This window comes from Engystomops pustulosus, chromosome 5, assembly GCF_040894005.1.
Source record: "Engystomops pustulosus chromosome 5, aEngPut4.maternal, whole genome shotgun sequence".
Taxonomy (NCBI): Eukaryota; Metazoa; Chordata; class Amphibia; order Anura; family Leptodactylidae; genus Engystomops; species Engystomops pustulosus.
Window position 1 is genome coordinate 103323267 of NC_092415.1, and position 14976 is coordinate 103338242.

The 14976-nt window shown below is 40.1% G+C and overlaps 1 protein-coding gene across 8 annotated transcripts in view; it reads left to right on the plus strand.

Moving 5' to 3' along the window:
- The window catches only part of FBXL7 (F-box and leucine rich repeat protein 7), a 160623-nt gene extending 145861 nt beyond the window's left edge, over window positions 1–14762 (plus strand). For all 8 annotated transcript variants that reach the window (XM_072152774.1, XM_072152775.1, XM_072152771.1 and 5 more), the window contains one exon: window positions 8172–14762. In XM_072152774.1, the coding sequence (XP_072008875.1) occupies window positions 8172–8908 (737 nt within the window). In that variant the 3' untranslated portion in view covers window positions 8909–14762. The remainder of the gene's footprint in view (window positions 1–8171) is intronic.
- Window positions 14763–14976: the final 214 nt, after the last annotated feature.

Sequence of the window (14976 nt, forward strand, 5' to 3'; positions counted from 1 at the left end):
GGTCTCTATAGCTTCATTTAAACCTGCAGGGGTTAATGTGTGTAGCCTGTAGATCCAATAAGATTCTTTTTTGTTAAGTATAGTTGTTCTATCTGGGGTATCCTCCGGGATGTGTTCAATGGGATTGATCGTAATACAGCTAAAATCTTTGTTATGTATGGTGGTTAGATGTCTAGATAAACTTTGAAGTAAAAAGTCTTGCATCGGTGCCCGTTCAGTCGCATCCTCAGGGATTGTGTGGTACGTCCCACATACTGTAGCCCACAGTTGCAGGTTATTAAATATATTATATAGTTAGAATTGCATGTCATTCTATGTTTGATTTTGAATTGTTCTCTGGTAATATTGGAATGAAAGAAAGTCTTTTTGTCTGTGATGGAAGAGCAGCACAGGCATTTTTTATGGTGGCATTTATATGCTCCTTTCGGCGGTGTTCTCCCTTGTGTCACTTCAGGTTTTTTTGAGTTCCTTAGTTTACTTGGGCCGATTATGTTCTTTAAGCTTCTAGCTTTTCTAAATGTAATCTTAGGAGTAATTGGCAAGTCTTTGGCCAAATGTGGATCATCTCTCAGGATCTTCCAGTTTTTTTGTAATAGGTTTCTGATAGCCTGGTTGCCCTTGTCAAAGGTGGTGATAAAGTTATTTTTTGTAGTCTTAGAATTGTGAGAGCTTAGTTTTTCTGTTTTTTTTGGGAGAAGACATTCCTTTTGACTGGTGTGTAGATTTTTTGTATAAGCATTTTGTATGAGTGTTTTTGGGTATCCTTTCGTGAGGAACCTCTTGAAGATCACTTTAGCCTGAATTTTGTAGTCAGTAAGGGTTGAACAATTTCTCCTTATTCTGCGGATTGGCTGAAAGGTATATTTCTCAGCCATTTGTTGTAATGGGCACTGTTATAGTTGAGGTAACTGTTTCCATCTACTTTCCTGAAATGTGTTTTAGTGACAATTTGGTACTGTTCTTCCTGATTTCCAGGTCTAAGAAGATAATTTGATTGGAATCGAAGGTAGATGTGAATTTGAGGCCCCAATTGTTATTGTTGATATGGTTTACAAAGGTTTGGACTTCGGTTTCACTCCCATTCCAAATTATAAACAGGTCATCTATATATCTTCTATACAATAGAATTTTGGACCAAAATGGTGATGCATATATATGTTGGCTTTCGAATCGCCCCATAAACAGGTTGGTGTAGCTAGGGGCAGCCCGTGTCCCCATGGCCGTGCCGCAGATTTGTTTGAAGATTTGGCTCTGGAATTCGAAGATGTTATGTTCTAAGACAAATTTGATCCCCTCCGTAATGAATTTGATTTGTCTGCTATCCATTTTTGTTTGGTTGTGTAAGTACCACTCCATTGCTTGTACTCCCAGTTCATGTGAAATATTAGAATACAGGGCTGAAACATCCAATGTGAGAAAATGAAATTCTGATTCCAATTTGAGATTCTGTAGTTCCAATATGAGTGTACTGGAGTCTCTCAAATAGGAGGGTAGGTTTTTCACTAGATCCTGTAGAAAGAGGTCCACATAGTGTGAAAGATGACTTGTTAAGGAACCTATCCCCGATATAATGGGGCGTCCCGGAGGATTAGTCTCATCCTTATGTATTTTAGGGAGATGGTAAAAGGTCGCAATGACCGGATTATTTACAGTGAGGAAACCTTTTTCTTGTTTATTAAGGATTCCTTCCTCGGAGGCTTTTTTTTATAAGATTTTTGTATGAGGAGAGGTAGTCCTGGATTGGGTTTTTCTTTAATATCGTGTAGTATTTGGTGTCCGATAGTATATTGTATGCTTCTTTTAGGTAGCAGTCTCTGTCCTGAATGACAATGCCACCACCTTTATCCGCTTCCCGGATTACTATATTTTGGTTCTTCTTGATCTTGGATAGAGCTGTTAGTTCGTCCGTTGTGAGGTTGTTAGCCACTTTTTGTTTAGTTTTTATTGAACTGAGATCTTTTGTCATTGTGGCATAGAATGTTTCAATAAACGCTCCTTTATATGCCACAGGGTTAAAGGTAGATTTCTTTTTTACCGGTTGGTGTAGAAATGAATCTGGTACGGTTGTAGTTTCTGTTTGGTTGTCAGCTGGTTTTTGTCCTTGTTTTATTGAAAAATACCTTTGGAGGGTCAGTTTACGGACAAATCTGTTCAGATCAATAAAGAGATTGAATTCGTCCGTGGTCGTTGAAGGGCAAAAATTGAGACCTTTAGATAAAAGGGAATTTTCTTGGTTGGATAACTTATATGTGGATAAGTTGAAAATTTTTATTTGTTGGTCGTGCTTTGGGATCCTGATTTTTGGATCTTTGCACGTTTTTATCCCCATATCACTGTTGTCTATTTTGTTTATATATGTATCCGAATGGCTTTTCGATCCTTCTTTGGTGGTCCTTCTTTTTGATCCTCCTCTGTTTCCTCTGTGGGTTTTTTTCTTTTTGTGGAAAAAAGTATGTTAACATTTTCTGGGGAGGGACCGGTGTCATTCCGCTCGGATCCGGGATTTTCGACATTGGTGTTGAAGGTCTTGTGGGTCCCAGTTCTAAAAAAGAGACATTGGAGGTCGTACTGGTTGGTGAGTTTTTTTTTTTTCTTCTTTATTAACATGCTATTTTTAACCCGTTATTTTAACCAACCTATCTGTATCTATATGAAGTATGCGGGATTATTACTGTGATATTATTGTGTTTTTGTGTTATTATTGTGTCATTGTGTTATTATCCAAATATTTATTGTTTTAACCTGTAAAAAACACAGGGCTGCCACTGATGGACAGCAGCATCTTCCTATCCCACCATCTCACCTATGACGTACCTCCCCTTTTTGAGAATGAGGCTCCCAGCCTCTGTGTATATAATATAGCCATGAACGTTACCTTTTATCTTGTTTGCCGAACCTGACGAAGGCGCTGGTCCAAGCGCCGAAACGCGTAGTTCATTTGCAATAAAGATTCTTACCAAAGTGAAGTTGCACCACACTGTGGATCTTCTCTGTCTTGCTTACCTACAAACATAGATGTAAGTAATGGAGGATGGTGGGAAATAAAAACTTTATTCCAGAACATGTGTGTGTTTTTGGTGTTACATATAACTTTATGGACATGTTCTGGTCGCGGTGTAGTCACATTAGGCGAAGAGGATCGAATGTTCCTCGTATCAGTCAATTTTCCCAACAAAAAAAACTATCACAAAATAAAAGGGAATAAGAGAGAAAGTGTGTTCTTAGATAGTTCTGCATAAAGAAGGGTTAAAAACATGAATATTAGTTGATATTATTCCTTCTCAAAATGTAGTAACATAAAAGGGGATTTTTTCCATTATCTGTGAGGTGCAGCAGCTCCTGTGTATAAAATGGCACCTGAAATTCTCACTTTAAACCTGAATATCTCTGGATCCATGGCACCTAGAAACAAAATTCAAGATTCATTTGAAAGAAGAATTGCCACCTTTGCCTACCCCTGCGTACCGCCGTGTTGTATAAAATGCATACAGAGTACCGCCATGTGGTATAAAATGCATACAGGATATTGCCATGTAGTGTAAAATGCATACAGCGTACCGCCATGTAGTGTAAAACTAAAATTTGCAATTTATCATGGCGCAGAAGCCTTGATAAATATCACCAATACTGCATATACATACAGCATATATACACACACATACAGTATATACAAAATCTACACACATACTAAGTATACATACAGCAAATACACATATATAAACAGTATATACAGCAAATATACACACACATACATATACAGAATATACATATATACAAACACACACACACACACACATCTATACATACATACATACATACATACTTACATATGCATACATACATATACATAGAAGTTACCTAACTATTTTCTTCTTTTATCGTCGGCAGGGGGGGTAATCGGAGTCGGGAGAGGGGAATCGGAGGCGGGGGTGAAATCGGAGCTGGGGGGGGGTGGAATCGGAGCCGGGGGGACCAGCGCGGACTTTTGGCTGGGGCAGGGGGCAGGTACCTGTGGATGTGATGGGCGGGCCACGAAGGGATGTGCCGCCAGATTGATGTGATAGGCAGGTACATATGCCGGCGGGCGGATGTGATGGGCGGCCCATTGGGGGATGTGCCGGCAGGTGGATGTGATGGGCGGGCACATGTGCCAGCCAGCGGGCGGATGTGATGGGCGGCCCACCGGGGGATGTGCCGGCAGGCGGGTGGATGTGATGGGCAGGCCGCGGGGGGATGTGCCGGTGAGTTGATGTGATTGGCAGGTACATGTCCCGGCCGGCAGGTGGATGTGATGGGCGGCCTGTTGGGGGATGTGTCGGCGGACGGGTGGATGTGATGGGCGGGCCACGTGGGGGATATGGCGGTGGGTTGATGTGATGGGCAGGTACATGTGCTGACCGGCGGGCGGGTGGATCTGATGGGCGGGGGATGCTCCTAGTCTAGCAGGGGGTGGGTTGCCTGAGGCGAGAATCTCAACTTGTCTCATGGCAGGTGCGCCCCTGTACATACAATATTTACACATCAAATACACAAATATATAGTATGCAAACATCATATTATTACATGTACAGTATATACACTATATGTATATATATATATACATATATATATACAAGGGGGAGTCCTGAGCAGCACCGCTGAAGCAGTGAGTGCAGTAGCCGGTGATTCCTTGGCGGAGAATCTCGGATATATCAAATTGAAGAGGCAGCACTCCAAGTAATGTTGAAAGGTGGTAAACCTTTATTCCATGAACCGCGACGTTTCGGTGTGAGTTTACACCTTCCATATACACACATACAGTACCATATGCAGACATATAGCATATAGACACACATACAGTACATACAACATACACCATATACACTTATATACCATATACAAACATTTACAGAATATACACACATAAAGAGCATATACAAATTACATATACACATCCTTACATTTATACACTCATATATATACTTACTGTCATATAGTTTTCTTATCCCAGGGCCCATTAGCAGCTGACTACAAGTGGGAAGTAGATGTAAGAGCCCTGCTGTTCCCTCCACAGACATTTCTTATTTGAGCTGCAGGCTCAGGTGTGTACTGTGGATGATGTGGATGATGTGTACTGTTATATACACATTATGCTACTCGGTGTGCAGAATAATATTTATATATGCTCAATTCTCCAGTGTGTTAGGTGGGGTGGCTGGGGCCATTGACCCTCCAGATCCTGTAGCAGCTACCCCTGTAGTTACCCCCATGCTGGCAGCGGTGACCGTGCGTACAATATTGAGGCACCTGACCACCTGGATTCAGCGTTCATTACCACAGGACAGCTGTGGTACATGCAGTAAGTCCCAAACATTTTGTATGAGGAAACAATTTGCCTCTTTGTGCAATCACTTTAGAAGCCAGTGGTCATATCCAAGGACAGCTCTCCTCTATTTCTTTAGACCATATGACTACATTTGTAGAAAATTATCTTCATACAGCTACTTTTGTTTTTACTGAAGAAATGTATGCACAAACAGCAGGGGAGTCAGATCACCTGGAAAGCATATCCAGATGGAGACTTACCATATTCCTCATAAGTCTCCAAGTAAAGAATCAACTGGGCATCAGCTATACGCAGTAACTCCAAAAATCCAGCTTAATGAATAATTCTTGCTATAAAACTTCCAAATCTTTATTCTATATATTTAAAGGACACCTGTCAGCACAAATTAGACCCCCCATCCAAACAAGGCCACTAGCTCCACTTCCTTGCCCCTTTGAAATGTGTTAATTTCATAGCCCTGGCTTTAGTTAAACTTTAATAATTGTACCTTATTTCTCATACCCATAACATAATAAGAGGTCTGATTGATGGACCGCTAGACTCCTATTCATTAAGAGGCAATTCAGGCACTCTTCTTTTTTTCGTGTGCTGCCAATTTCCCCCCGTTTCAAAGTCTCGCTCTTGCTGGCAAAGCTGGCATGTAAGTGTGTCCGGCTTCCTGGTTTCTGCCGCCCGTGCTCGCTCATCACTCTCCATCGCGCTTGCGCCGACTTGCTGCACATGTGCTGCCCCATGTACGGGACGACGTAATGACAACCCAACATTTTTAAAATCCAATTGTCACAGAGAACGAAAACAAATTTGGCTGCGGTTACAATTATAAAGTGTATGGTTCCGACTTACATACAAATTCAACTTAAGAACAACCCTACAGAACCTATCTTGTACGTAACCCGGGGACTGCCTGTATATATATAAAGAGATTATTATCTTATTATTAAGAGAGGCTGTGACAAACAAATTTATGTACACCCTAGTGTGATGTCATGAGTGAAATTAGCATATGAAACAAAATGATTTTATAAGGTAACTGTAAAAAGCTTGATGGCTCGTTAGTTAGTAGAGTATGGTAATATGTATGGAGTGCAATATATTAATCGCATGACAGGTCCTCTTTAAAATCTTATAAATGTGCCATTCAACAAGGAAATAGAATTGTTCAGGTAGATTGTGCAAAGCATAAATGTGGCATTCAGCAAGGAAATAGAATTGTTCAGGTAGATTGTGCAAAGCCAATATACAAGATATACGGCAGATGCTTATCTGCAGCCTCTGCTTCAGGGTAATCGCTAAGGTAAAAGATTCAGGACACGTGTCCCGGATTTCTCGATAGTGTTCCGATTGCCTAATGAGAGGGGCAGTAATCAGCTGTATGAGATTTTGCAGACATAGCTGATTACTGGGTGCAGCGCTGTACCAGAGCGGTATGTTTCCTGCCGCCAGCTCTCCTCCATACAGATGTAGGCTGCATAATCACCTTATGCTATCATCCAATTACATGGATTTGATAATGTCATTTTGCAAGACATAAAAATGTAATTAAAAGCAATCAAAAGGTCGTACAGTCCCCATAATGGTATTAATGAAAACGTCATCTAATATCACAAAAATGACACTTTAAACAGCTCTGTACAGGACCTGTACATCTTGGGAAGGGGGGGTTGTCATGGCTTGTTCGCCAGTTCTCTGAAGTACAAGGCATGAAATGGTTTCTCCCTCTGCTCCCTCCACAGCACTTTTTTGAAAGTGTGATGTGGCAACTGTTAGGGCACCAGTATGAGAGGGTAATAGAAAAGAAAAACCCAATGAGTGAAATTCATTATACCTTCTATTCAAGTTTTCTGGCAGAGAAAACACATGAATCTCCCTCTCTCTGGCTTCTATGACCCGCACACCACTTTCGGAAAACTAGTGGAGACTATAATAATAAACCCTGTATTTACTAAGAAGATGGAGCCTCTTTCATGATATGGGCACCGAGGCGCTGGCAGAGGAATTTTAAGACTGGCACCAGTCTTAATGAATTCCAACCACTATGTTTAATATCTTTGGATTATTTCTGTGTGCTGAATCTGATAAAATACTATCATCTTTGGTTTGAATGCACTGGGACATGTGCCCACTGCTCAGAATTTTGTACATAAACTACAGGTTAACTTTTACAACCCTAGCAACACACCCGCTCAGCACCCTAAAATATTAGAATATTAAAAGGTTTTAGTAGTATCAATAAAAACTGCAGCTGTCTCATTCCAATATAATGGAATGCTTAGGGCTGCAGAAAATGAACAACTTTTTTTTAAAACTTTTTTTGTAACAACTATAAAAAATATAAAAATTCTAATCACCCATCTTTCCCTAAAACACATAAATATAAACAGTGTCCCAAAATACCAAAATATAAAAAACAATTATTCCCAAAGGTGAACGCTGTAATGGAAAACGTCTGAAGTGCCCAACTGTCTGAATTGCCACTTTTTTGCCATTTTTCAGAAATGTAGCTTCTTATGCCATGTTTTGTTTTTGTTTTTTTTTAAAGGCTTTTAAACTTAACACCTATGGAGCCTGGAGCCCCTCAGGCTCATTTGCATAAATTCAGAAGCTTTGTTTTCTTACAAAGAAGGGTATAGGGAGCTCACAGAAGAGCAGATCCTGCCAGAGGGGGCACACACAAACATAGTGTGCTCGGTTTACAACACTTGATCCAGGTGGTAGGTGTTCTTTAATGGTAATGGTTTGTGTTGATCTCTTTGCTCTGTTTATTGGTTTAGGGATCCCTTTCAGGTGTTGAAAAGTATAAAATGAATAAAAGAAGTAATAGATTTATACATATTTTGTCTTACAGGTTGTTCTAAAGTGACTTGTATCAGCTTAACCCGTGAAGCCTCCATAAAACTGTCTCCAATGCACGGTAAACAGATATCCATCCGATTTTTGGACATGACTGATTGTTTTGTGCTTGAAGATGAGGGACTTCATACAATTGCAGCTCACTGCACTCAGCTCACCCACCTATACCTGCGCCGCTGCATCCGCATCACAGATGAAGGCCTACGCTACATTATGATATACTGTACATCTATCAAAGAACTGAGCGTGAGTGACTGTCGCTTTGTCAGTGACTTTGGCATGCGAGAAATAGCCAAACTGGAGTCTCGTCTGCGGTACCTAAGCATAGCCCACTGCGGGAGGATAACAGATGTAGGCATACGTTACATTGCCAAATACTGCAGTAAGCTGCGCTACCTCAATGCTCGAGGTTGTGAAGGTATCACGGATCATGGAGTGGAGTACCTAGCAAAAAATTGCACAAAACTGAAATCTTTGGATATTGGGAAATGTCCTCTAGTTTCTGACATTGGTTTGGAATTTTTAGCCCTGAACTGCTTCAACCTAAAGCGTCTGAGCCTGAAGTCTTGTGAAAGCATTACAGGTCAAGGGCTACAGATAGTTGCTGCCAACTGCTTTGACCTGCAGATGTTAAATGTCCAGGACTGTGAAGTGTCAGTAGAAGCTCTACGCTTTGTAAAACGCCACTGTAAGAGATGCATAATTGAGCACACAAATCCTGCCTTCTTCTGAAAAGCCATGAAATGCATAAAACTTGTTCTTTTCAGTATTAACAGAAAAAAAAGAAAAACTTGCACATTCATCAAATTATATATTCAAGGTTCTGCTTTTTATGCTGTAACAAATAAGAGAATTGATCATTTCTGTCATAATCTTTGTAAATTCAAATATTGATGTATTGACGTTATGAGATAAACACATAATATGTGAATATGTCCTCTGTATACCAGCGTCATAGACATTACCAGTGTGTGACAAGGGAAATCTTCCGGTGTGTTATGGGAAGAAGAATAGTTATATTTCATGCAATAGAATGAATGATGGAGAACCAGTGATCCCCGCCAGATAGGTAAAATACACATCAAATCCACAATATATTCTCATATTTCTATTGATAGAACAAATCACAAATGAATCTTCATGAATCTGGCGCCCCCTGCACTGCTCCAACAGAGTGCACCAACATTTTTTTGATGGACATAGAGCTTGCAAAACAATCCTGTCGCACTTTGCATGATTAATGTGGTTCACAATCCGACTGTGCATCGGAATGCCCCTTTATGTGCATACTTTTGTGTCACGGTGGGCATAGTGCGACACTTTATACAGTAAATACAAGTGCAGGCAGTTTGCACTGAAAAGAATGTGAATAGTCAGACAGAAAACTGGCGCAGGATTGTTAATAAATGTGGGACATTACAGTAAGTTTTTTACAAACTGTCTATCCTAGTGAGGTTTTTATAATTAAAGTAAAATCCTTAAAGGAAATTATATGTTACATAGGGCAATGCCCACACATACTATGCATACCTTTGGTTTTCATTTTCAGATGCTCCTTCTGTGCATAAACTTAGATATGCAGTTGTCTCTAAAGTGCTTTGGGGGCATAAGCAGAGCACTTTAGGGCCCTGGATCCACATCTGGCTGCACCTAAGGAAGGAGGAGAGAAGGCACTGGGAGGTGGAAGTGTAGTAGTGGGTGTTGTTAATGTTGTGGAGCTGGGGTCCCCCAAAGCACTTCCGTATCATTTGCATATGCCAAAAGTTAACTTTTGACATGGAAGGAGCAGCTGGTATAAAACAAAGGTATGGGTGGCATGTGTGGACAAAGCCCTACGTAACATCAGTACGTGGGTACATAAATTGTGGTAACAGATTCTTTCTAAATAAAAAGGCAACATTAAAAAAATTGCGACACTAACGTCTGGAAAAAGGAGCATCCGTAAAACATCAATGGGTGTTGCTTACCAAGTACTACAAGTACATGAATATCAAACATTAACAAATGTTCAGACAAATAGCTTTATTCTTTTTCTACCCAAAAACTGTCCATCATGACTTAAAATGCATAAACTGTTAAGAACGAAAGACAAGACATAACACACAGATGGTGATCACAGTTTTATACATCGTAACAATATTACATAATAACATAAAGCTACCTAGGTCCAATTCCAAAATGAACATAAAATTACATAGAAGCTAAGTGCACACATAAGACTTAAAATCTAGCGGAATTTACCTTAAATAACACAATCCAAAAGTATAATGGTAAACAGGAATACCATGCACAATTGTGGGGTTGTGTTCACTTCCTTTTTGTAACATATGTAATAATATGTAACTGCCTGGCATAGAATTGTGCCATAACCTGCCTCAGAAACTGGCACAGGCTACAGCTGTAAACTAGAGAGGCCATCAATCTTCAGGACACATCTGTCACTTAGCTTCGCTATGTTCAAGCCTAATGCCTGAAATACAGTCTATACTTTGGATTTGTTATGTTATCCAAACTTCTTATCATTTCAAAAGATGCGCTCCAGAAAGGTCCCTAACATGTAAGTTCCCTCCTACCCACTTATGGTGCATGTCAGTTATCATTTGGCATGTGCTACATTTCTGAAATGTCTAACATGGCATTTAATACATTGGAGATTTATCAATAGTTTTCTACAATTTTGTATTAGTGGGAAGGAAAGAGAAATTGGTCGCAATTTGCTAGGCATAGGATGCAGATGTATTCTCTATGATGACAGGTAAAAAATGGTAAAAGCCAATAATACAGGACATTTGTTCCCAATAAAATATGTTTGATAATAAAAAAATAAAGAAATCCAAAAAATAACGGAGGCGCTCGAGCGCTCACAGAATATTATGAAGAGTGGCCTTTATTGTAACAACAGGCAGAAACAGTAATGATAAAACAAAGTACATCACAGACCTACATGTTTCGTGTTAAAATGCTGGTTGTTATTAATGTCTGTTTTCTTCATACATAAATAATTTGGAGGGACACTTAACCAACTTTTGAATCCCTAAGGCTTTATTAACACAAAGAACGCCTGCAAAATGGGCATTACATACAAATTGTCATACATTTTTACACACCCCTTGTAGATACTTGTAAGTGGAAAAATTGCCTGAAACATATAATCATTTTCTTCCCTTGCCATGTAATTATTAATAGAAGACCTGAAGAAAACGTATACAGACATATTTCTGTAAATGTCTTGTGGTTTATTTCTGAAATACAATTTCTCTGCTCTTTTTTATATGTCTGGTTGACCACAAGCAATCCTCATTGCATAAAATACAGTGACTGGTTGCTGTATTGTATCCATACAGCAATTTACTATATCCTTTAAGAACATTCTTACTGGTACATGTTATAACATGACACTTGTATGCGCTGATCAGAATATTCAATCTGCATTATGCCAATGAGGTCAGTCACCTCTATACATGATCCACCACTGTGCCAAATTCTAAGTGCCTTAAGTAGATTCAATGAATCTGTCATCCAGAATAGCATGTAATACATTTAGCATGTAATACATTTTCTGAAATATTTTTATTATACAGTAATAATGGACAGTGTTAGGCCACATTCAGATGGCCGCGTACTCTCCAGGCCGAAACCTGGGTGTAGAACGCAGTTGGGCAGGAGGAGAGGTGAGCACTCCTTACCCCTCCTTTCTCCACAAAAAGAAGAGAGGCCGCGCTGCAAATCTGCCAATATATAGGACCTATACTTTGCTGCACAGCCACCCGGCTCGAATTTGGTGGGGTGAGACACTGGGGCAGATTTACTTACCCTGCCCATTCGCGATCCAGCGGCGCGTTCTCTGCGCTGAATTGGGGTCCGGCTGGGATTTATTAAGGTAGCTCCTCCACCGTGCACCAGGTGGCGCTGCTGCGCTGAAGAGCATCGGAACGCACTGGAATACACCGAGCCGGGCTGAGTGAAGGTAAGTGCAATTTTCGTGACACATTTTTTTTTAAATGACGCAGTTTTTCCGAATCCGTCGGGTTTTCGTTCGGCCACGCCCCCCGATTTCCGTCGCGTGCATGCCGGCGCCGATGCACCACAATCCGATCGTGTGCGCCAAAATCCTGGGGCAATTCAGGGGAAGTCGTGAAAACGCGAATCGGACCCTTAGTAAATGACCCCCACTGTGTGCTCACTGCACCATGATCGGGAGCCATAGACCTCAATGAGGGCCTTGAGATCACAGCTCTGTTACGGTCGTGTAAATACATAGTGGGCTCTGGCGGTGGGGTTGTTATTAAAAACTAAAGCTGTACTTTCCTTCTACTGTGCTCCCGGTCTCCCACTCCGCCATCCCTTGTCGGGCCACCTGGCGCCCCCACCCATCCCCTGTCTCTGCACCTGATATAGTGCTGGGAGAGGGAAAAGGGGGGCGTGTGATGTAGTCGGGAGCAGTCGTAGGTGCCATGCTTCTGTAAACTAAGCACAGTACCGAGGGGCTGTGGCCCAGGACACCAGGAGTAATTGAATTAAATAAAAGAGATCACCTCATCTGAGAAGTTAATAGTACTGTATTTCCAAAAAAAAATGTACCATAATCTCTGACAAGTGGAGAACAATTTATCCCATTGGTTTGTTGCCACATTCTAAAATAATTGAAGATTTTCTACTGCTGGTGGGAGGCAACTTGCTACATGTTACTTTTAAATGAAAAAGAAAAACTATTAGTGACAACACAGTGAAAAATGACAGGAAAATAATAAACTTTTTTTGCACACTGTCCAAAAATATTCTTTATTTGGCAATCCTGTAACTTTAGAAAGTAATAAACCGAAAAATCTCTTTTCTGAACCCTCCCCTGAGACATTGAGCACTCATATGAAATATATACAGTATTATTGCAGGATTTTGTATGACCTGAAGCTGGCATTCCAGGACATGCAAGAGGCTACTGTGACTTTGTGAACTTTCACACCCCAGTGACTCTTGAAGTCTCATCCACGTCAGACAATAAAATATCTCAGTATTATTTCTGCAGAACCCAGCTGTGCAACTTTTTACCAACCATTGATTGTTTCCAGTGTAATGTGATCAGCACCTCATGTCATTTGCTTTATAAGTTACAAAATGGTGACAAGTTCCTTTAAGCAATAAAAAATTATGCACTACTTAATAGGAAAAGATGGGCAGAGCCATAAACCGTGTAAGAGCACATAAAGTTACTAACAGACAGAAGGTAGTTACTCAAAAGATGAAAGATTCTTTGCACCATATCACCCATTGGTTAAATAGATAGATAAAAGTCCTCACTTGTTTTTTATTGGCTCACCACATGAGAGGGTGCAGGCAGGTCACATACTTCCCTCCTCACCTCTGTGTTTTGAGCACACTGACAGCTCTCCTACAAACCAACCTTGTGCTGTGCTAACACCCCAAGACCTCATCTGTCCTCCAACTAGGCTGAGCTGTTATATATACCTGAGCCCGCTGCCCATATACCCTTCATCAGAGAAATTACATCAGTAGAGGCACCTGCTGTCTGGCTCTAATGCAGAAGCGCACATTAATAAACCAATAAGCTGCAGCCTCATAGCAAATCTCCACACTTACCAACTACCACTCACTGGAAGAAAGGAGCTTTGCTGTTGGACATTAGACCGTAGCAGTGTTGCTCTTCTCAAGGAGTTGCCTGTCCAAGCGTTATTGTAACCTCTGTGTATAGTGTATGATCTACATTCAGGTGTGAGGATGGAAAGTTCTGCTTTTAATGGAGGTCTTCTTTTAGCTTTGTAAATGGTTTGCTTGAATGTGATCAGTAAGTGTATTGCAGATAAAATAAGCAGGTTCCACTCTAGTAGCAAAATGTCTGAAATACAACATTGACACTGGAAATATTACAGCCATATTCTAGTTTTATTGACTAGTACCAGGTACCTCTAGATTACTGCAGTACTTAAGATCCAAAGCTACCTGAGGTTTGCAAATGTGTTGAATTTTCCACTATAAAACTGTAAATGTTTGTACCACAATGTTTTATTTCTCTGAGTTTAATATATCTAATCTATTTCCACAATGCCTGCAGTAACCAATCAGAGCTAAGATTTCATGTTCCATAACTGGGCAGGAAATATAGAAGCTGATAGCTGATACATCGCTGTGGGCAAAATCCTTTATTTGTTCAACTATTTAATAAAAGGGGCCCATTTGTGGTACAGTTATTGTTATGTTACCTTTCTGTGTAAATTAATGATGAATGGTTTTCTACATGTTAATGTCAACTACCACTTTGTATTGTAGATCTGAAATTCACTAATGACACATATACCAATCCTCTAATAAGCAGATCTTCAGAAATAAAATGTTTCCGTTTGCTCTGACACAATGATAAAGCACGTTGGTCAATTATATAACAATGTATATAGCAGAGACCTTTCCCAATGCATATAGGATATCCATGTGTAAAAAGTATTTAATTTTTCATCATTTAGTTATGTTAATGAACCAATATCTTTGACTATTCAATGTGTTTAGCTGTTACATTGTGTTAATGACATATGATGTTCTTATGAAACTGCACAAATACATTTTAAATGCTTTATTTCAGCCATTGTGAATTGTTTTCCTTCTGAAGGTTTCATGAAACCCATGCATTTTGGTGGTCAGATCCTGAAAGACAGGCTAATGAAAAAAGATAATGATAACTGGAAATTCCCTCCAAGTTTAAAGGGAACATTTCATTAGAAATTGGCCTTATAAACTATTACCAGTAATTGTCAAGCAGACTAAAACCTTATAGATCATGTTTCCTTCAC